This window comes from Equus quagga, chromosome 12, assembly GCF_021613505.1.
Source record: "Equus quagga isolate Etosha38 chromosome 12, UCLA_HA_Equagga_1.0, whole genome shotgun sequence".
In the NCBI taxonomy this organism is placed as follows: domain Eukaryota; kingdom Metazoa; phylum Chordata; class Mammalia; order Perissodactyla; family Equidae; genus Equus; species Equus quagga.
In genome coordinates, this window is record NC_060278.1 from 36,897,038 (window position 1) to 36,921,178 (window position 24,141).

The 24,141-nt window shown below is 47.6% G+C and overlaps 1 protein-coding gene across 1 annotated transcript; it reads right to left on the reverse strand.

The window, feature by feature from the left end:
* Positions 1 to 1,188: 1,188 nt before the first annotated feature.
* On the reverse strand, positions 1,189 to 18,237 carry LOC124248154 (translation initiation factor IF-2-like). Its single transcript, XM_046678007.1, has 6 exons — positions 18,068 to 18,237; positions 15,730 to 15,821; positions 13,668 to 14,597; positions 10,652 to 11,780; positions 8,285 to 8,459; positions 1,189 to 1,454 (listed from the first exon to the last, which is right to left on the reverse strand). Exons 1-4 carry the CDS (start codon positions 18,235 to 18,237, stop codon positions 11,752 to 11,754), a joined length of 1,221 nt encoding a protein of 406 aa, XP_046533963.1. The 3' UTR covers positions 1,189 to 1,454; positions 8,285 to 8,459; positions 10,652 to 11,751.
* Positions 18,238 to 24,141: the final 5,904 nt, after the last annotated feature.

Here is a 24,141-nt window from a genome sequence, read left to right on the forward strand (position 1 = left end):
TAAGGGTATTATAGTTTTACCTCTTGCATTTAGGTCTTTGATCGATGGGGAATTTAGTTTTACATATGGTGTCAGGTAAGGGTCAGAGTTCATTCTTTTGCATGTAGACAACCACTTTTCCAGCACAACTTGTTGAAAAGACTGTCTTTTCCTCACTGAATAATCTTTGCATCCTTGTCAAATATCATTTGATCACACAGGGGAGGGTTTATTTCTGGGTTCTCAATTCTGTTTCATTGGTCTATATGTCTGTCTTTATGTTATTACAATGCTGTTTTGATATTGTAGATTTGTAGCAAGCTTTAAATCAGGAAGAATGAGTCCTCCAACTTAGCACTTCCTTTCAGGATTCTTTTGGGTATCTGGTCTTACTTGAGATTCCATAAGAATTTTAGGATGGTCTTTTCTATCTCAGCACAAACTGTCATTGGGATTTTGATAAGGACTGCACTGCACCTGTTGATCTCTTTGGATAATGTTGACACCTTCACAATAAGGAGTCTTCTAATCCATGGTGATGGGATGTCTTTCATTTCTAGAAGTGCCGGCTGGTTGTTTAGGTTGAGGGGGCGGCACTCTTCCATGCAGTCATGCAGAAACCCACCATTCCTCCACATGGTGCCTTCACCATTTCCCCAGAACTCGATAGTCAACAGAGGGGGATGCATGTAAAACGCATGTGGCAAGTTTTCAAGGACTGGGTGTGGATGGAGCACACATTTCTTCCACTCATCTCCATTGACAAGAACAACAGACTGAACCAGCAAATCCTACCACGTGGGGACTGCAGGCTGAACTATCACACCCCAACACATGGGGACTGTGGACTAACCAAGGGCCAGGGACTCAGGCTCCTGGTAGAACCATCTACCAGCTCAAGCTGACCTGCTAAGCCTGCGGAGTAACCAAGAGCTAAGACTCATGCTCTGTTACAGCATCCTGTCAGTCTAGACTGACCACTTAACCCTGGTCTGGAAAGCCACTTAGATCGGGAGCTCAACACAAACACAGTGGATCTTGTATCCAAGAGGAACAACCCACAGTTTTTGGAAACAGCAAAAACGAAGGAGAACTCAAAGGTCTTATGGGTACCAACGCCTTGTTTCTCATCCCCGAAGCCATCGGAAGTCTCCTTCGGATCCCACTGCTGCCACCAAACTGTTACAAAACAAAATTCAACAGCGTAGATTTGAAATATCATATTGGCTTTAGTCAACAATTCATGAATCGGGCAGCATCCAATCTAGCAGAGAGAAAGGAGCTCCAAGGAGCTGTACAAATGAAAGACTTTTATAGGCAGAAGGGAGCAGGAGCAAGGAAGTTACACTGGACAAGAAAGCAGGTTGGTTATTGCAAGGTTACCTTCCTTTAGGGGATGGCAGGGCTCTCTCAGGCAGATGACATACCCAGTGCTCGTCAGGCGATTCCCGATGGACTGGTGCAAGATTCCACTCCTGGGAGGGCCGAAAGTGTAATTGAGTCTCGGTTTGTTGATGTGGGGCTTAGCCTAAGTGGCTCCCTTTGGGCCTGTTGTCTCTTGTTTTTAACACACGACTTTTGCTTGTCCTCTGCCTTCCCCAGTTACACCCGGGTTTCCCTTCACTGACCATTGCTGGTCGCACATTCACTCTACCTGGCTCCAGTCCTTCCCTTCAACACCGTAATCCCACAACACAATGCTCCCGACACTACCATGACTTCCTCCCCACACCTCCCCTCTACTTTCCACAGTGCCAGCAAGACACTTCACCAACACCAGCACCATTTATGTCCAGTGGGCTGAGGGGGCTGCCTGTGCAGTGGGACTCAGAAGTCACAGGGCCTGTCACTTGGCCCTCAATCACCTGCCCCCCAGCTTAAGTGCTCACCTATAGCCAACTCTATTGAACAGCATCATCTTTGCCCCAAGCTTCCTTCAAACATCCACCCATTTCTGCCCCAAGTGCCCCTTGAGGGGTCTTCTCGGGGTAGCCTTCGAGGCCACCTGGGTGATTTTGTGCCCAGGCACAAACAGGTGTTGGCCCACATACCCTTTAATCATACCCCCTGAAATCATACAGCACAGGTAGCCAGTGAATGGGCACAAATTACTGGTCTTACCTCCAAGATCCCTAATGGCTATTTTACACCAACTTTTGGCGTTTACCGTGGGCCGATATCACAAGGCTCTCCCCTAGCGTGCTCCTCTCTTCCCCAGCCCTCCGACCAGCTGTCCCCAGGCTACACTCTGCAATGCGTCATTGTCTCTCAGCCTGCTTCTAGACATGCACCCCTCAGGTCGCAGGTGCCCTGAGTTTCCTGTCCTGACTGGCTACCACCAACCCAGGGACATTGTCAGTCCTATAGTACTGGGTGTTTCAGTTCTACCAGGATTCAGTGGACTGGGCACAGGTACAGAGGCCCTACCCACAGAAAATCAGGTAACTGAGGCCAACCAAGAAGTACTGACAATCTTAACCCGACATGGACAACAACTCCGTAAGACCCCGTCCTGGCCCTTGTGAAACAGTCTCTTGAGTCTCCTGTCTAAATGGTTTTAGAAAACAGCGTGGCCCTAGACTATCTATACTGGCCAACGAAGGAGGGGTCTGTTCCCTCCCATGGACCACTAGCCGCATGTACATTGACAACTCACAAATTCAAACCTACCTCCACCAGATGGCCCAAGAGGTTAAAATATTGCATAACATTTCCTAAATCTTTGAACAGATTTCCAGGGTCCCCAAGATCACTGATGTATTTTCATGGCTGGCTGGTCTCTTCAAGTTGGGGACAATGACTATGGACTGGATTTCACACTGTTGCTGGTATAATTACAGGATTTGCTACTATAGCCCTAATCAGATGTTCACTCTCTTGGCTACAATGTGCCCTACCCCGAATAACTCTATTAACCACCCTAATTAATATCAAATTAACTAAATTAAGATTAATAACCTGATAGACTTAAAATTTTTATGCAAGAAAATTTGTTTAACATAAAATACACCTTCTTAAGCATTTTAGAGTATACAATTCAGTGGCTTTTAGTACAATGATCATGTCATGTGGCTGTCACTACTATCTAATTGCAGAACAGTCTCAACACCCCTAAAAGAAACCCACCCTCACTCGCACTTGATTTTCTCCTAACCCAAGCCCATGGAAACAACTCATTTGTTTTCTCTCCCTATGGATTTGCCTATTCTGGACACTTCACTCAAATGGCATCAAACCATGTGTGGTCTTTGTGGATGGCTTCCACAAGCACACATTTTTTAACATCCATCCACAGCCTAGCATGTAGCAGTATGCATTCCTTTTTATGGCTGTATAATACCCCACAGTATGAATACGCCACAGTTGGTTTATGCAGTCATAATTGGATAGAAATTGGGATTTGTTCCTCTTTTGGACCATTGTGAATAATGTTGCTTTGAAGGTCCATGGGCAAGTTTTTCTTTGAACATATGTTCCCAATGCTCTTTTGCACATACCTAACATGGGACTCTCCAGGTTGATAGTAATTCTAGGTTTAAGATTTTAAGAAATGCCAAGCTATTTTCTGAGATGGCTGCATCATTTTACATTCTGACCAGTGATGTATGAGGGTTTCCCTGTCTCTGCATCTTTACCAACACTCGTAATTTTCCATTATGTTGAATACAGCCTTCATATTGAGTGTGAAATAGTATTGGGCTGTGGCTTTAATTTGCATTTCCCCAATAATTAATGATATTGAGCATCTATCTTGTGCTTATTGACCATCTGTATATCTCCTGGAGAAATGTTTATTCCAACTGTTTACTCATTTTCATTGACTTCTTTGTCTTTGATTATTGAGTTCTAAGAGGTCTTCATATATTCTCAACACTAGAGCCTTATCAGTTACATGAGTTGCACACAGTAGGAGACTTCAATACCCCACTTTCAACAATGGATACAACATCCAGACAGAAAATCAGGAACAGCAGACATGAACAACATTAAATACTAAATGGACCTATCAGACAATATACAGAACATTTTACTGAACAGCAGAAGAATCCACATTCTTCTCAAGGGCACACAGAATATCTTCCAGAATAGATCACGTGTTAGGTCACAAAACAAGACTTAAAACAATTAAGAAGACACAAAGAAATGGAAAGATATTCTGGGCTCATGGATTAGAAGAATTAACATAGTTAAAATGTCCAGACTTCCTAAAGCAATCCACAAAGTCAATGGAATTCCAATCAAAATCCCAGTGATGTTTTTGCAGAAATAGAAAAATCCACCCTAAAATTCATATGGAATCTCACGAGACTCAAAATAGCCAAAACAATTCTGAACAAGAACCAAACTGGAGGACTCACATTTCCTGATTTCAAAATGTACTGCAAACCTACAGTGATCAAAACAGTATGATACTGGCACAAAGACATAGAGACCAATGGCATAAAACAGAGAGCCCAGAAATAAACCTTCATATATATGGTCAAATGATTTTTGACAAGGGTGCCAAGTCCATTCATTGGAGAAAGGACAGTCTCTGCACAAATGGCATTGGGAAAACTGGATATCTACATGCAAAAGAATGAGGTTGGGGGACTATCCCAGTGGCATAGTGGTTAAGTTTGGCACACTCTGCTTCAGTGGCCTGGGTTCACAGTTTTTGGATCCTGGGTGCAGACCTACACCACTCATCAAGCCATACTGTGGTGGTGACCCACATAAAATTAGAGGAAGATGGGCACAGATGTTAGCTCAGGGCCACTCTTCCTCGAGCAAAAAGAGGAAGATTGGCAATAGGTGTTAGCTCAGGGCCAATCTTCCTCACCAAAAAAAAAGAAAGAAAGAAAGAAAGAAATTGGACTCTCATTCAACACCACGTACAAAACCTAACTCAAAATGGATCAAGGACCTACACGTAAGATCTACACAATAAAACTCTTAGAAGAAAACATAAGACAAAAGCTTCCCAACACTGGACTTGGCAATGATTTCCTGAATGCAACACCAAAGACACAGGTAACAAAAAGAAAACAAATAGACAACTGCACTTAAGGAAAATTTTTTAAATTGGTACGTCAAAAGGAGCTATCCATACAGTAAAAAGGCAACCCATAGAATGGGAGAAAATATTTGCAAGTCATATTTCTGACAAGAGATTGATATCCAGAAAATATAGAGAACTCCTAAAAGTAAACAACAAGGAAACAAGCTGATTCAAAAATGGGCAAAGGACTTGAAAAGACATTTCTCCAAAGAAGATTTACAAATGGCCTATAAGTACATGAAGAGGTGCTCGAGATACCACCTCACACCCATTAAGACAGCTGCTGTCAAAAAAACAGAAAACAGTGAGTGTTGGCGAGGATGCGGACAAAGTGGAACCCTTATACACTGTTGATAGGAATATAAAATGGGGCAACTGCTATGGAAAACAGTATGGAAGTTCCTCAAAAAATTGAACATAGACTTACCATATGACCCAGCAATTCCACTTCTGGGTATATACCCAAAAGAACTGAAAGCAGGGTCTTGAAGAGATACTGTACACCCATGTTCACAGCAGCATTATTCACAACAGCTAAAATGCGGAAGCAATCCAAGTATCCACTGACCCAGGAATGGAGAAACAAAATGTGGTAAATACAAACAATGCAATATTATTCAGCCTTAAAAAGGAAACAAATTCTGCAAAATGCTACAACATGGATGAAACTTGAGGACACTATGCTAAGTGAAATAGGCCAGCGACAACAAGATAAATACTGTCTGATTCCACTTATATGAGGACTTAGAGTAGTCAAAATCATAGAGACAGAAAGTGGAATGGTGGCTGCCAAGGGCTGGGGGTAGGAGAGAAGGGAGAATTATTTTTTCATAGGGACCGAGTTTCAGATTTACAAGAGTTACAGGGATAAATGGCAGTGATGGCTGCACAACAACATGGATGGATGTAACAGCACTGAAAATGGTTAAGATGGTACAGTTTTTGTTATGTGGATTTTGACTCAATATAAAAAAAGGAAAACAAAAAAAGAAATAGCCACAAAAAGACATAGAGGACCCTTAAATACGTATTGCTAAGTGAAAGCAGCCAACTGGAAAAGGCAACATACTCTATTCCATAGTATCCATCTATTTCAATTACATGACATTCTAGAAAAGTCATGACTGCGAACATCAGTGGTTGCCATGGGCTGGGAGGCAAGGGATGAACAGGCGGAGGGCAGGGCTACTTAGGGGAATCCAACTCTTATGTAGGGTGCTGTCACGGTGGATGCACAAGATTATACATTTGTCAAAATCCAAGTACAAGACAGAGAAGTTTACTGTAATTGATGGGCTTAGGTATTAACGCTGTATCAATATCGGTTCATCACTTGTAAGGAATGAATGCACCAACATGAGTGGTCACGCAAGATGTTGACAGTAGGGGAAACTGTAGGGAAGGAGGGAGAAATGCTCTGTACTACCTGCTGAATTTCTCCGTCCATCTAAAACTTTCCTAAAAACAATCCATTAATTAAAAATAATCAACAGAAGTTACAGAGTGGGTAGAAATACAGATGAAACAAGAATATAAGTATATTGGTAAATGTTGAAGCTGGGACATGGGGGGGTTATCATACTTTTTGGTTTAATTTGTATGTGTTCAGGATTTTCCCAAATAAAACCTTTTTAAAATTCCACATTAATTCTAGATTACATGTACAGTGAATCCAGGAACGAGAGGGAAACAGCCATTTTTGAAACATGCACTCGGGGGGCACACAGAGGAAAAGTGCCATCACACCCGATAGACGTGAACGTCCTGGCTACATCGGGAAGGTTGGGAGCTCAGGAAGCAAGGCGGGCGACGGCATGGTAGGGGAGTAACAGAGATACTGAACCTGGAAAAATGTTCGCCCTCACTGGTCACAGAAATGCCAACGATGGACTCTGACAGAACTGCCCCAGAATTTACAATGCCAAGACATTCGGGGTTGGAGTGGGCTCAGGGACGCAGCCCCGCATCCTGTGAAAATGCCCGTCAGCACCGGCTTTCCAGAGGGCAAACTTCCTGAACCCTGTGACCCGCCAGCCACTGGCCCAGGTGTTCTGTTACAGGGAATCTGTCTCAAAACAAAGGGATTGGCTAAAGATGATGAACTGAATAAACATGGTAGAGCCCCTTCAACATAAAATCCCTCAAAAATGACCCAAAGATTCCTCATTGACAAACAAATTCATTAACAGCCCTGGGAACCATCAAGAAAGCAGACATTTTTGAGGAAAACATCAGAGAGAGACAGCAGGTGGTGACCAAGGATCTCAGTGGGGGCTCCAGGTGGGCCTTGGAGACCAAGCCAGTGCGCCCTCTCTCCCTCCCGCCCTCCCTCTGCTGCTCCCCTAACGCCTCCTGCATCCCCCCTCCACTCCCAACCAGCACCCCCTCACACTCCAGGAACAAGGAGCAGAGGCGCAGGGCGCCCTTTCCACCAGCGCAGCATCTGTCCCCTTGCTCTCTGTCCCTCCCCGGGCGGCAGAGCCCAGGAGCCCAGCCCCGCACCTCCTCAGGGCCCATCTCACTCCTCCCTGGCCCTCAGGCTCCTCCTCTCCATCCGGTGCCACCTGCAGCACAGACACCTGTTCGCTTGTCTCCACCTTACAAACAAAACTCTCCCTTGGACCCAGGCTCCTTTTTGGTTACTGTCCACTTTCCCGACTCCCCTTCATGGCTAAACCTCTTAAGCAAAGTGCTTCACCCCTACTGCCCTCCACTGCCCTCCTTCACGCACTTTAGGCCCAGCTCCATTCTCACCACTCCAAGGAGACGGTGCTCACCAGTGATCCCATGTGACCAAAGTCCAGCATCTCTCCTCCATTCTGATCAGAGCTGTATCCCAGCCAGCTGAGCACCCCTCCTTTCTGCCACACCTTTGTCCCCTCCTGGCTCCCGGGACTCCATGCTCCACCGTTTCAGCCTCCTTTCCTGGACCCTCTTCAGCTGCACCTCCACAAACACTGCCTGCTCCTAGGCTGGGCCCGGGTCCCTTCTATAGCTACACGGTTTCTCCAAGAAAGTTCCTTCTATTCCATGGTTTCAAACATCTCTGACCTCCCCAGACACTGCAGACACACAGACGTGGCTTTAATAGGTTGGGTGCTGGCTCCCAGCATCAGTACCCAATGAGTATCTCAAACTCGAGTTCTCTCAAAATTTTACTGTCATACGAGTTCCAAAAAGATCATTAAATATTTCTAAAAAGGAGGAAAAATTTGGCTACGATAAATAGCAGTGAATAAAGTAACCCATAAAATGTATACTTACATCTAATCATAGTTGCCTGATGGGGAAAGTAAGAACACAGAACTAAGATCAGACCGTCTTGAGCTGGGGAGCGCAAGGTGAGGAGCTGGGATGTAGGACACAGGAACTGGTCCCCTTTGAGCACTTACAGGAAGAGAGGCTGAAATGGTTGTTCCTGAAAGCTGAAAGACACCCACTAGACAAATAGAAAAAAAAAAACAGTGAGAAAGCCTAACAAATGAAAAACTAAATAAAATGCCAGGCCCAAATCCCAACTTATGAATAATCACAATTGTAAATGGATTAAATTACTCTATAAAAAGACAAAGACTCTCAGATTAAGTTAAAATACAGCTATAAAATAAAGGGGTATAATAAGGTTGAAAATAAGGAGATAAGGAAATAAGACTTTAAATGGGACAAAAGTGGTTTTCTGAGTTGATAGCAGTCAGGAACACTTATGTTCCTAACAACATGTTCTTGACAAATAAAGCAAAACTGGACAGACAAGAAGAAACGGGGACCTCGAGAATCACAGGGAGAGACTGACCTCCCCTCTCCTAGAAACCCACAGTCAGGTGGTACAGTAAGTTAGGAAACAGATCTGCTGATAACACAAATGAGCTGGATCCAGCCTAGCCTGAGGGGGAGCAATGCAAGCAACTAGTGGAGAGGATGTTCTGTCCTCAGACCACAGTGAAACAGCCATCACAATGGACTGTGTGCTAAGCCACAATGAAAGCTCTAAAGATTCCAGAAAGCAGATATCTTTCAGTGATCACATTACTGGACCTTAAAGCAACAAAATTAAAAAATAATTACAAACAAACTGGCTTCCCTTCCCCCATCTATCCACTTGAAAAACTGTCTACACCCTTCTAAATCCCTCCGGTTTAAGGAGGGAATCCAGACTGAAAGGACAAACTCTTTAGAAATGAACAGCAATGAGAGCAGCATGAGGCAAATCCATGGCGTGGGGACAAAGGGAAAGAAGGGACACGGCCTCCCCTGCAGATATCAGGAAGTGTCAACTGTACACGAAGAAGCTGAGCTCTTCCCTCCAGGAGCCCGAACAATGACACAATAAAACTGAAGACAGTAGAAAGAGGTGAGGATTCATGAGGCAGAAACAACAGCGTTGACCTGAGTTAAGGGTTGGTTGTCTGCACAGACCTGTAGTAGTGACAAACCTTGTGGAGTCTGACCAAGAGGAATAGACAAAGGCACCGAACAGTACCATAAGGTATGAGAAACTACAAAAACAGCTTCGCCATGCTAGGACAAAGTGGATAACTCTGACCAGGACATCAGCAGTCTGCAACTAGAGCTGTTCTTCCCTAGGATGCATCTGGAAACACACAGGATGGGTTTTGTTTCTTGTTTTGGATTCTGCTAATGATTGTTGCCCTGGGGGTCCAGGAGGTCCTGAACAGCCTGTCATATAGAGCCGTTTCCGACCTGAAGTGTTACTTACATCCTGGAAGACAAGCACTGATCCAGATTAAATGAACAATATGGTAGGGAAATGTTTTCTATGGATATATAACAGACAAAAGATGATATCCTCAACATGTAAAGAACATCAAGAAAGCAATGTTTACAAGTACTAAACTGTAAATGAGGAGGAAAATCAGAAACATAGCCAATAAACATATAAAAAATATATCCAACCTATTTGTATGGGTAGAGAAATATGTATGTAAAGCACAGAAAACAGTCTAGGAGATTACACAGCAAATTTTACTAGTGACAAGGAATAAAAGTTGGAAGGCGGGTGAGAAATGGGAATTTTCACCACTTCTTGGCTTATATGTTCCTGTAGTGTTTTAATTTTTACAAAAGAGAATGTATTCTACTCAAACAGATGTTTAAAATTTTAAAGAAATTATTAAAATGTTCAAAATGACTTCACTTCAAGAATACTCATTAAAGCATGAATGGAAAGAACCTCCCCATGACTTTAAGAGTCTCCTATAACTTTTCTAATACTTTACTATGTCTATTTTATTTTACACTTAGATCCCAACTCACCTGGAATTTTCATTTGTGTAAGGGATGCACTAGAAGCTGACTGCCCCCGTTCAGGTGGAAAACCAACTGTCCAGGCGCCGTTCACTGAGCAGTTCTGGCTTTCCCAGCTGCTGAACTGCCTCCTTTCCCACTAGCTGAACCCCCACAGCCACAGATGCCTCTCGAGCACCCTGGAGCGAGTGGGTAAGTTCTCCAACCTGGGCTCCCTGCCCGCGAGGGACGGCCACCAGCAGCGACTTCTCCTGAGGCGGCAGGGGGCATGCTGCACACAAAAGTGCTCAGGGGCCGTCCGCTGCAGAGCAGGACACCCCCCAGTAATGAGCACGCAGTGGGGAAGCCCGAGGCCCGGGTACTGACCTGGGTTGGGGGCCAGCAGGCTGCTCAGCGAGGGGAAGCCCACTCTCCTCAGCTCATCCAGCTTCTGCAGCGTGTGTGCCTGGCTGTCGGGATGGCTGCCCCTCTGCTGCAGGGTCTCCAGCTCGCCGTTCTTCTCTACCTGCTCCTGCAGGCAGTACCCCTGCTCTTGTTCTGCCGGGAGGCGAAGCAGCAGGTCGAGGAGTCCTCGGGCCCCTGATGCTGACGGGATGACCCTGTTGAGGGACGTGTGGCTGGTGTCACTGTGCTCACTCTCACAGCTTCCACCGCTGGCTTTGGGGTGACACCTGTTGGAGGTGCGGAGGGGCTCTGGGACAGCTTCTGAGGCATCGCCGTGAATGAGAACTTGGGGGCTCCAGACCAAGCCCTTGTTGAGTCCAGGCTGGTCCTGCTGCAGCCGGGCTTCACGTCTCCCTGCAGGTCCTTTGCTAGACAGGCTCTCAGTGAACAGATGGCCCCTCTCGAGTGTGCTTAGGGGAGAACCTCTGAGAATGAAATGACCCAATAAATCTGCACGCTCCAATCCTGGGGGTAAAGTCCCCCACGGAAATGCCACTTCTACCTAGCAGGCCCCCAGCGGGGGAAGTGGGTCTCATCGCCAGCATCTACAGCAGACGTGTTTGCTTCTGCCCGGCTGCCTGACACTGTGGCGGCCACACCGTCTCCTGGAGTTCCTTCCAGAGCCTGCACACCCACTCCTGACGGGTGGCTTCCTAGGCAGCCCCGGGTGCGGTTTCCCCCTGCAGAGCGGCTCCCTCAACCTGCAGGACTTGGGCTCGGCCAGCCCTCAGGTTTTCACTCAAGGACGACAGTGAACCTGCAGCTCATTTCTTTTCTGCTTCACTCGCATGTTCCCTCGGGCCCCCCGTGGCCTTCCTGGTGTCCTTTCTCTTGGGGTGGCCATGGCTTCCAGGCCCCATCTTCCCAGTCAGGTTAAAGACGAAGGGCAGGGCTGTGGTTTCAGCATGCAGGACTGACCCTGAGCCTTTTGGAGAAGCTGTTTCCGGTGAAATGTTCACTACAGAGGCAAGAATACTTAGTGGGGGTGCAATTACCCCTCTGAACAGCTTTTAACCACTGGATCAGACATTTTGAGTCTTTGAGGGGGAACCTGCAGGACAAATGACAAAATAATTAGAAAGAAAGAATTAAATGTCTCCCCCTAAAATGACCAACTATAAAAGCAAAGCAAGTGTTTTTGCAAACACCTGTATCTACTTCACCCACTTAAACATTCAGTAAAGAGTTAAGGAACACCTACTTGCAAGTTATTACTGGAATGAAAAGATGAAAGCCCCACTGTCTACCTTAAGGAGCTCACAGTCTGTAGGAGAAGTAAGGAAGGAAGGTGGGGAGCTCCTCCCAGGCTGTGGTAAATGCCCTGAAGGACACGCATGCTCAGAGAGACGGCACAGGAGGGCATCAAGACAATAGGAAGGGCTTCAGGAAGCCCCAGAAATAGTTCCTGGAAGCTCACGGCTGCCCAATCCTTCTCCTCTGCCTGGGATGCAGGACTTTGGGTGCTAAAACGAGGGGGGCTGGTCCCCCTATTTCAAAGCTAGGCCAGGTGTTGGCCAGTAGAGCATCCCAGACACTCATCAGGGTGCCTGGCCCCAGCCGTGGCTCAAGCAGCTGAGGAAGTGAGACCACCTCTATGAGGAGGTCAGACTCAAGAGCTGTGGTTCTGTGTTCCTGCTCCCTTTAAAAAGCAACCAGCCCCTGGAAGATACTGACTGAGATACGCAATAATCACCTCTTCTCATAAAGGTAAGATTTCTGCTGAGACCAAACTGTGCACATGGCGAGGTGGGGGTGGTCATTCCAGAGGGCCTTCTGATCCATCTGAGGCCGCTCTGGACCAGGGTGGATACTAGCTCCTCAGGAAGTTCTAAGCCACACGACCTTCTAAACTTCCAAAGCTCTGTGAGCCTATTTCCCAAAGACCCCGTCTCCTTTGCCCCCACAGCACTTTAGACCATGAGGCAGACCAAGAGCAGCCTTCCCGGCAGGGCTCTGCCTCATTTTCAAAAAGAGTGAAAAAATTGGGGGAGACACGCTCTGAAGGAAACTGTCAAGGAAGCTCGGTGGCTGACCTCTGAAATAAGCTCATGTTACTAGCTCTTTGGATAGAGTGTAACAACTTAAGCCTTAGAGAAAACCACTGTAAACTTCCAATAAGACTATAGGTAACAAGGGTCGTTCAGGTCTTTCAAACTTCAATAACACCCTGAAACATGAAACAGAAGGATCTGCCAGGAGGTTTTTAAAGCAGCATTTCTTCCTTTCACTGTTCTGGGACGTCCGGTGCGGACTGCAGGAAAGGACTCGCTGAAATAGCTCAATTCCAGAAACCCTCATGAAGGGAGCCAGGCCACTGGGAAAACACACCCCTCACTCTGCGGCCGGAGCCCATGGAAGAAGTGGCCAGAGGAGCCCCTTCTGCAAGTCCGCGGGGTCGGCCTCCCGGTGAGGAGTGCGCCCCGCTCCACCCAGCCTCTCCGGGACTCACCTCCACCCGCAGAGCCGCCTTTCCCTGGAGTGCCGGGGCCCTTCTAGTAACAGAGCGCCTGGGAGGCGTGTCCATATAGGAGGGACGAGCTGCATTTGCTCAGCTGCATTGCTGATGGCAGAGATCAAGGCAAGCTCCCCGCAACGAGGAGCAGAAAAGTCACGGCAAACCCAAGAGGACACTGACCTAAGGAATACACTGTTTCCGGGCATTGTCTACTCCAACCTAAATGAATGCGGGGCAGAGTGGCCGCGGGGCGGGGATGAGAGGGTCGTAGAGTCCGTAAGGTGGGCGCCAGGCGGCCGCGAAAGGGCTGCGGTGGCCCGAGGCGCCCGGCCCAGAGACGGCGGTGCGGGCCAAGGTCACACAGCACCCGGCGCTGACTCACTCCCTGGACCGACCCCAAGGCCCTGCGTATAGAGTGCCACCCGCCTCGGGCTGGACCAGTGCGGGGCGCTGACCCGGCGGCGGCGGGAGGGGCCCCGTTACCTGTGGATGGAGACGGCGACTTCTCCCCCTTGCCCGGCCGGTGGGAGGACTTTGCGGCCGGCGGCGGATCACGATCCCCGGCCTCGAGCTGTCGCACAGCCACCAAGCTCCGCCACTCGCATGGCCGCCCCAAGCCCCGAGCGGGACCGCCCCGAAGGGAGGACACGCGGCGACACGGCTGCGGGACGTGGGAGCGGGTCCCCGCGGCGCCCGCCCGCCGGGTCAACCCTCGGACTTCGGCACTCACCAAGTCCCCGGCACCCAGTGGGGCGTAGCCTGGGGGTCGCAGCAGCGCAGATGGGCTCGGGTGCCCGCGGCTCGGTGCAGGGTCGTGGCGCACCAAATCGGTCCGTAAAGCAAGATGGCCTCGCCCGTGGCCATGGGCAAAAAGCAAGCTGAGGAGCCTGCCCCTGGGTTTGCTTCCGCTGCCCCGACGGTCTGCTGCAGCCCTCGGAGCGAACGACTCAGGCCGCCCGGGAACAGACAGCGCCGGCGTGTTCTCCGCGCTGCGCCCCGCCGTACGCCAAGATGGCGACCGGCGCACTTCCGGCGCACTGCCCGCCCCGCATCTTTGCTCCGTCGGATCCGCCCGGAGGCGGCCCGGCGCGTCGCGCTGGAGGACCGTCAGGGCGACGGCGCGCTCAGTCGCGGGCAGAGCGGGAGGGTGGACGCAGGTGAGGGTTTCACAGGCGCGGGCCGACCCCGGAGGCTGCGCTCGTCTCGTCCCTCGGCGGCCGGCGACTCCCCTGGCGTGGCCCGGCCGCGGGGCCTGGGGCGGAGCCGGGCCCTCTGGCGGAGCGGGCGGGGCGGCGTGCGCGGGAGGCCGGCGCGGGTGTGACAGCCCGGTGTCGGCGGGTCCCGGCGCTCTTCCGGTCCGTCTGCATCCCCCAGGCTTCTGCTCTGGGCCACATGGCTTTGGACCACAGTGCTCTTGTAAATGACACAACCCAGTGTTTGAACAATCCAGCAACTTCACACAAACCCACTGTTTGTGTGGAAAGGAGCAAAAAAAAATTGTAAGGCATTTTTCTCCTTTAACAGAAAAACCCACATGAATTTAATACGTCCAGAAAATAATGATATTAATTAATTATGATTTCCATGGCAAGAAATTGTTTTATAAACAAGTAATCATACTTAACACTTCTGCTGTTCAAGTCTAAACCCTGGAATTCCATTTGTGAACACCTTAACCCAAAGAAAAGAACAAATCTCAGAATATTACTACACACGCTCCAGGGAGAAAAAAAGGGAAACAAGGATTTTTAACACATTCAATGTAATACTAGAATATTTTCTCTTTTCTGGAAATTCACCTATTTCTTACCTCTTTGGAAATATTTTACACTATCTTTCAAGCTCTAATGAGTACATAATTTTTTTTTAAGATTTTATTTTTTCCTTCTCCCCAAAGCTCCCCCCCACCCTTGGTACATAGTTGTGTATTTTAGTTGTGGGTCCTTCTAGTTGTGGCATGTGGGATGCCGCCTCAGCATGGCCTGATGATCGGTGCCGTGTCCGTGCCCAGGATTCGAACCGTGGAAACCCTGGGCCACCAAAGCGGAGGGCCGCTGGGACGAGCAGGGGGACGGGCAGCGGGCGGGGGGAGGGCCGCTGGGCGGAGCTGGTTCTGGAAACCGCCTTTGCCCCCCTCCTGCCACCCCCTGCTAGGAGTTGAGCGGAAACCCTTTAACTCTTACGAAGTCGCATTTTGGGCTGAAGGGGAGAAACGTGCTCCAACACCCACAGCACACAACCCCTTTTTAATTTTTATTTCAGTGACCGAAGGGTCATTCAAGATTCTTTTTCTATGATTGAAAATAGAAACTGAATGTCTCTCGTCGTGTCTTAACTTCTTGGGGTCCTAATACAAAGTGTGTGTGTTGAGGGCGGGGCTTTGGTGTTTTGGCCAGTCTAGGGGCGACGGTTCCTTAATTTTTGCTGGCAGTTATTTTGGATCTTTGTCAGTAGCCCTGAAAGCATTTGTACCCTGGCTCTCGTTTTCTTCCGCGGCAGTTTTGGGTCTTTCATTCCTGGTAAGGAGTGGCTTGCCTTCCAGTACCCCCGCGTCTGTGAAGGGAGCTTTCATCTGGTTTAATTCCACCTGTCACGCTGGATGGCTTTGCTTTTGCTTGCTTTTTCTTTTCCCGGCAGCTGCAACGTAAGTTTACTGGAATCTCAGTTTGGTAACTGTAAGGTAGACACGTAGGGCCAATAATTCAATGATTTGTGGCATCTGGTCATTTAAATGTGTTAGGTAGCCCTGACTCCCAAAGGAGCATGTTCAGCAGATGTATTTTTTGTTAAGTTTGTTTAAAAAAGAAGGAGTGTCAGACAGTGTTGTAGTGTTTTGGGGGGCACAAGGTGGGGGAAGGAATAGAATGATTTACTTTTCGATTTTTTCTCAGGTTATTACTGCTCACATACCTGAGACCATTCATAGGAGAGACTTGGTTAAGGCAGAAAACACAGTTTAGTGTCGGTCATGTTAGCTTAGATGTGAAAGTCATCGTGTTAAAGTTAGGAGTAGCCACATGGTGGTCCATAATGGGACCCTGGAGGCTGATTCAAAGTAGAAAAGGTGTTTGCATTTGAAGGCCTCTGTTGATGCTGATAAAAATATATATGATATTTGTACAGTGTCCTGGGGAGTTTTCTTCCTGACGTGATGCTGTATGTCCTTTTAGGAATGGTTAACGGACCAGCCTCCCCTGATCCCTGGAGTTCTTACAGATTTGGCCTTCTTTGCCCAAGTTTTAGGCAGTTCCTGGTTGTCGTTGTTTTTTTTTTTAATTTTTATTGAGTTAATGATAGGTTACAATCTTGTGTGATTTCAGTTGTACATTATTGTTTGTCAGTCAAGTTGTAGGTGCACCCCTTCACCCTTTGTGCCCACCCCCCACCCCACCTTTCCCTTGGTAGCCACTAATCTATTCTCTTTGTCTACATTTTTAAATTCCTCATATGAGTGGAGTCATACACAGATTATCCTTCTCTCGCTGGCTTATTTCACTTAACATAATTCCCTCAAGGTCCATCCATGTTATTGCAAATGGAATGATTTTGTTCTGTTTTGCAGCTGAGTAGTATTCCATTGTATATATGTACCACATCTTCTTTATCCATTCGTCTGTTGATGGGCACTTAGGTTGCTTCCATGTCTTGGCTATTGTAAATAATGCTGCAATGAACATTGGGGTGTGTGGGACTTTTGGAATTGCTGACTTCAAGCTCTTTGGATAGATACCCAGTAGTGGGATGGCTGGATAGTATGGTAGTTCTATTTTTAATTTTTTGAGGCGTCTCCATACTGTTTTCCACAGTGGCTGCACCAGTTTGCATTCCCACCAGCCGTATGTGAGGGTTCCTTTTTCTCCACAACCTCTCCAACATTTGTTACTATTAGTTTTAGTTATTTTTGTCATTCTAATGGTTGTAAGGTGATATCTTAGTGTAGTTTTGATTTGCATTTCCCTGATGATCAGCAATGATGAACATCTTTTCATGTGCCTATTGGCCATCTGTATATCTTCTTTGGAGAAATGTCGGTTCATGTCTCCTGCCCATTTTTTGCTTGGGTTGTTTGATTTTTTGTTGTTGAGTTGTGTGAGTTCTTTATATATTATGGATGTTAAGCCTTTGTTGGATGTATGACTTGCAAATATTTTTCCAAGTTAGTGGGTTGTTTTTTTGTTTCAATCCTGTTTTCATTTGCCTTGAAGAAGCTCTTTAGTCTGATGAAGTCCCATTTGTTTATTCTATTGTTTCCCTGTTCTGAGAGGACATGGTGTCTGAAAAGATCCTTTTAATACTGATGTCAAAGAGTGTACTGCCTACCTTTTCTTCTAGAAACCTTATGGTTTCAGGTCTCACCTTTAGGTCTTTGATCCATTTTGAGTTTATTTTGGTGAATGGTGAGAAAGAATGGTCAATTTTCATTCTTTTACATGTGGCTTTCCAGTTTTCCCAGCACCATTTGTTGAAGAGACTTTCTTTTCTCCATTGTATGCACTCACCTCCTTTGTCAAAGATTAGCCGTCCATAGATGTGTGGTTTTATTTCTGGGCTTTCAATTCTGTTCCATTGATCTGTGCACCTGTTTTTGTACCAGTACCATGCTGTTTTGATTACTGTAGCTTTGTAATATGTTTTGAAGTCAGCGATTGTCCTCGTTGTTTTTATAGTCATCCACTCAGTAAGCTACATTTCTTATTGAGTGCAAGGTTTGTGTTGCGCATTGTTCTAGACCCTGGGGCTAGAGAAGTGAACAAAATAGACAAAAGCCATGCCCCGACTGACACTGTAGACATGACACCAGTGGTGTGGCTCATGTGGAGAGTGATGTGGGTCAAGCCAGAGTGGGGTGGAGTTGTAGCCAGGATGGCCAGGAAAGGGCTCACTGCAGAGGTAAGTTTTGAACAGGATCAAAAGCATTGCAGGAGGAAGGGCAAGCGGCCTGGTCTGGGAGCAGCAAGTAGTCCAGTGTGGCAAGGGTACAGCAGGTGGGGGTGAGGGCAGCAGGAGCTGAAGGCAGGTGACTTGGGCCCAGTGATGGGGCCTTGTTGGTCATAGTGAGGACTTGGGCATTTATTTATTCTGAATGAGACGGTGACCCTTTGGAAGGTTTTGAGAGGAGGAGTAACGTGCCCAGACGTATGTTTGGCCGACTTGCTCTGGCTGCTCTGTTGAGAATATACTGCAGAGGAGCCAGGGCAGAGGCCAGGAGCCCAGTTAGGAGGCTGCTGGAATACGCCGGGCCAGAGGCCTGGGAGGCTTAGGTCAGGGTGCGGAGAGGAGGTTGAATTCTGGGTGTGTTTGAAGGTTGAGACAGGAGGACCGGGTACAGATTGGAGGTGGTGAGGGGTGGGGTTGGGAGGGAGGGGTCGAAGACAGTGCTGAGTCTATGGCCTGAGCTCAGAAACTCAGCTGGGGAGGACTTGTGGAGGTCCTGCTTGGTGGGGAGCTGTTGGGAGTTTGGTTTCTCTGAGTTGGCTGTGAGGTTTACTTTTTGTCTAAGGAAAGCAGAGAATGAGCACCTGGAATACATTGTATGAAATCCCTCTGTCCCACTCCCGGGCTTTTCCTGGGCACAGACATCCCACGGAAAGTCCTCTGGGTGGAGATTCCTCTCTGCAAACCTTCTTGGGTGTTCTAACCTGTCAGCACTGCCCCTCCCTGGGTTTGTCACCTGGAAAAGATGAGCCTCAGTTTTTTTAAGATTAAAATTTATGTAATCAGGGCGGGCCCTGTGGCTCAGTGGTTAAGTTCGAGAGCTTGGCTTCGCAGCCCAGGGTTTCGCCAGTTTGGATCTTGGGCCCGGACAAGGCACCGCTCATCAGGCCGTGCTGAGGTGGCATCCCACATGTCACAACTAGAAGGACCCACAACTAAAATACACAACTATGTACCAAGGGTAGGGTGGGAGCTTTGGGGAGAAGAAGGAAAAAATAAAATCTTAAAAAAAAAAATTTATGTACTCATTAGAGCTTGAAAGACAGTGTAAAATATTTCCAAAGAGGTAAGAAATAGGTGAATTTCAGAAAAGAGAAAACATTCCAGTATTATGTTGAATGTGTTAAAAATCCTTGTTTCCCTTTTTTTTCTCCCCTGAGCGTGTATAGTAATATTCTGAGATTTGTTCTTTTCTTTGGGGTAAGGTGTTTACAAATGGAATTCCAGGGTTTAGACTTGAACAGCAGAAGTGTTAAGTGTGATTACTTGTTTATAAAACAATTTCTTGCCATGGAAATCATAATTAATTAATATCATTAATTTCTGGAAGTAGCAAGTTCATGTGGGTTTTTTTGTTAAAGGAGAAAAATGCCTTACAATTTTTTTTACTCCTTTCCACACAAACAGTGGGTTTGTGTGAATTTGCTGGATTGTTCAAACACTGGGTTGTGTCATTTACAAGATCACTGTGGTCCAAAGCCATGTGGCCAGCAGCAGAGGCCTGGGGTCTGGGTCTCTAAGCTAAGGCCCCCTTGAGCCTGCACAGGGAAGTGCTTAAAGGCCCACATGCTTCCTGGGATGCCTCCCTCTGCCGCTGTCGTCATCCTGGCACCCAGCACAGAAGGAGCCTTTACCTGAGAGAAGCTGCAGAGCCCTGGGAAGTGGGGAGGCACCTGCACAGGGGCGGGACTTGCTGCCCTTTCTGAGATGGTCCCTGTGCTTCCTCTGGGCCTTTGTGTAGACAGAGGTTGGAGTTTTGCATCTCAGTGTAGGTGCACTCAGAGTGTAATTTGTGCACATTAAGAAAGTCTGTGAAAGTCAGGAGTTCTGTGTCTGGATTAGGGTTTACACATTTGGGGGTTCATTTGGGTCACAACCTTAACCTGCATCCTGCTGAGAGATTCCTCCTTCGTGAGGGTGGAAGCTGAGAGAGGGAGCCCTTCTCTTACTCCCCGGGGAGAGGAGGGTGTGTGAGCTCCCTGGGTTCTTTCCTGTGGCTGCTCAGCTGTCCCCCAGCCCTCCTGCGCCAGGGACCGACCCACTCCAGGGCTTCTGTCTCCACCGGGAGAGCCTAGAATGTGTCTCACTTTCTAAATGTGCCTTTCCTTCTGTCCTGTGGGAAGCAGGCTGCATATCTGCGCTGACTCCAGTGTTTGTCCTTTGGATTCCTGTATCAACTGAACAGTGCAGCTCTGTGGCTCCAGTTTCCCTTAGCACTTTGTAATTTTATCCCCTGTGTGAGAAATAGCACTTTGAGTTTGCTAGGCTTAAAAATGTAAGTTGATTGAGAGAGAGAATGTCAGTAAGAAAACTAGAATTAAATAGAATTTTTGTTCCTTTCAGGCAAGAGAATCTCAAGATGTGAGATGAGTGTGTTTAAGTTTTCAGGTACATTTTTCATCTTTACATCAGTGTTTGTGTGTGCATGTCCCTAAAGAACATTGAAATTTAAAGGGTAAAGCAATAGAATTCCTATTTTAATTGATGTGAAGAAAAGTAATCTGAGCATATGTAAGTCTTGAAAATCCTACTACATTTAAGGAGCTAAACCCAAACCCCTGTTGCATTATAATATGCTACTCATTCCTGAAAATTCCCCTGTGTGAGATAGAGTGGAAGGACAAACTAGGATGCGATTTGTCCTTTTAGTTAACAAGAGCTTTGAAATTTTCATTTTGTATGATTTACTATTTTGTAACTGTTAGCATGTTAAAGGAATTAAATCTTAGAATGGTTTTCTATGTACAAAAGTTAAATTTCAAAAGCTATGAAATAGGAAAATGATGTATATAAATTTCTCTGTTGGTTTTAAATAAGTCTGTAAAATAGAAAAGCCTAACTTCAGGAGACTCACTGCCAACATTCTGGGTCCCCTCCAGTAGTCTTATTCCAGCCACCTCCAGTAAACAGTTTTGATCATTCTTGAGCTTCCTGTTGGTGTTTCTTTATATAAAGACAAGCCATTGCCAATGCATATTTTTCTTAGCCATGTTTGCCCCTGTAAGGAGCGGTCAGACTCCCCACTTTTTGATGTGTGCTCACAGCTTACACCTTCCTCTCTCTCATCCCCTCGTGTCCACACCTGGACCCGCTGAGGAGGAAGTCTGGAGGCTCCCTGCTCTGGCATCAGCTTCGCATCCAACCAACCGTACAAGCCCCTGTCTGTGTGGAGAACTCTTGCCCTGGCCCCACCCCTCGCAAAGAGTTTTTCTTCGACCAAACTTTAGTCAGAGTCCTGAGCCCTCTGCTAGGCCGGTCTGTGCACTTCCTTGTTCAATCCAGTTTTAGCAAGAACCTCCCCCCCTCCAGCCCCCGCCCCTATCGTATCACTCTCTGTTTCTGCTCAGGCTCCTCCTCCTCATCCACTATCCCTCAGGTAATGTGTAATCATCTGAGCCTGTCTTCACTGAGAATCCTATTAGGTGGGTTTAGCCAGAACCCCCTAACCCTTAATTTTTCTCTTAGTAATTTTCCATCCACTGGCCAGCACCCCCGCCACCCTTGCTGTCTGGCTGTGTAATCCCACTTGCCCATGCCGTATTCAGAGTTGAACCCAATCTCCTTTCTTCTCCACTGTAAAATCCCATTACAGTGGTCCCTACCTATTGCAGTGGTCTTAAATAAAATATGCCTTACCCTCTTTGACAAATGTCATTGAATATTTGTTCTTTAAAACCCCCAGCAACAGTAAAATCCCAGGCCAGCCTCTTTTTCTTGCTCTCTCTAGCCATTTTTCAGAGCTGCTTGAGATGCCAGCCCTTCTGTCCCCGGAGACCTCTATTATATGAGTCATAAGACTTTTCCTACCTTCTGCGGGGTGGGGGGCGCAGGACACCAGTATCAGTCTCTACGTGAGAAGCACAGTATTTGTCAGTGAGCAGCAGTATTTTGAAAGTAATGTTTTTTTCTGAGCAGTAGGTCTGAACAGTAGGCTTAAAATATTCAGTAAACCATGTTGTAAACAGATGTGCTGTCACCCAGGCTTTGTTCTTCCATTTACAGATCAGAGTCAGAGTAAATTCTAATTTTTCAGGGCCCTAGGATTTTCAGAACGGTAAATGAGTATTGGCTTCAACTTAAAATCACCAGCTGCATTAGCACCTAACAAGAGAGTCAGCCTGTGCAAAGGCCAGGGGGTGGATTAGGGTAGGGGAGAGAGAACAGGACCAGTTAGAGGAACCAAAGGACAGACTGTGAGACAGGAGTTGGGGAAAGGGCCAGAGTAGTCAGTAACAGCACAGCAGGTCAAGGTCCAAGGCACCATGTCTAGGCGTCAGGACCTTCTCCTAAGTATAGTCAGTGGGTGAGCCCCGTCTCTGGTTGGGTCTCTGGGGGACAAGGATGCAGTGTCTTACCTGCTGTGTCTGTCTGTCCACAGCTACCAGACCCTGGCCAGGGAGTATGAAGCGCTGGTGCAGAATTACCTGCACCTGCTGCTGATCGTGGAGACAAGAAGACAGTGGTCACGCAGCTGCAGCAGCAGATCAAGGGTGAGGATATGGATATCAAGCAGCTGAAGGCAGAGGTGACAGCTGGCCAAGGGTGTGGAGGAGGCTGGCTGGGGGGCCCACGGCCCAGGCCCAAGCCTCAAGCCCCAGGCTCCTGCAGGATCAGGGGGGCACATGACGGACAGAGCAGGCCAGCTGCCAGTCACAGCTGTGCCAGCCTCCAAACATAATTTCAGTGATGCTGGCAGAGTGGGAAGCCTTGTAGTCAGATGTGGGTTCAAATCCTACCTCTGCCACTTAACAGTTGCAATCTGGAGAACATCCCCCCAACCTCTGTGCCTCCGTTTCTTTGTAAAACAGACTTTTTATATTTACCTGACAAGGTTGTGAGGATTGAGATTATTTCTGGGCAAGTTCCTAGTTACTTTGCTGATGAGCAGTGACTAGGCATTTCCCCATTGTCAGCCCAGGACTCTGGAGGCAGAGGGTCCCTGGTGGGTCACTAGAGTGTGGGCTCCTGGCTCAGCTTCACGCAGTCCCCGCCCTCTGCCTGTTGTAAGAGCTCCTACAGGGGCTCACCAGGCATCATTCTGGAGGCCAGGTTATTGCCAGGTTAAGCCATCTAGAACCTCAGTACCCAAAGTGTGGTCCATGAAGCAGCAGCTCATTAAAAATGCGGAATCTCAGCCCCCACAGACGTCCGAAATCAGAAGCTGCGCTTTAACAACATTCCAGGTGATTCCCATTTACATGAAACCTTGGGAAGCGCTGGCTCTCAGCCCTTTAGATGCCTGTCACCAGCTCTCCACCCCACCACTGAATGATCTGATTGCCTTTCCCTTCCATCCCTGTTCCCTCACCAGTGTACTTGGAACCATCTGGCCACATCACACAAGCACCATGGACTCTAAGCTGAGGAGGGGAAAATGGAAAACACACATTCCTGCAATCAGAGTCGGCTACATAATTTGTAGGGCGTGATGCAAGGAGAAAATGTAAGGTCCTGGGTGGAGTCGGGGAAGTCAGTCTTTCCTTCCAATGGCCCACCACCCTACCCATGGCAGACAGGCCACCCCCAGCTTCAACCTCCAGCCTCCTCTAACCTCTGTGCTGTGATATACTCGGTACCTACTTGAGGGGTGGGCACGAGGCCCCTGCCACATCACCCACCTTGTGCCCAGACGCTGTCTTCTCGCCCTGCCCTGAGACGCCTCAGGGTGTGCCCTGACCCAGCCTTTGTGCACCTACACCCAGGCCCCTGCAGAGTGGGGAGAGTGACTCACAGTGGGTGGGTTGTCTTTTTGTTTGGTTCATGGTTTCCTTTGCCTTGCAGAAGCTTTTTGGTCTGAGGTAGTCCCATTTGTTTATTTTTTCTTTTGTTTCCCTTGCCTGAGTAGACATGGTATTTGAAAAGATGCTAAGACTGATGTCAAAGAGTGTATTGGCCATGTTTTCTTCCAGGAGTTTTATGCCTTCAGGTCTTACTTTCAAGTCTTCAATCCATTTTGAGTTAATTTTTGTGTATGGTGTAAGATAATGGTCTACTTTCATTCTTTTGCATGTGGCTGTCCAGT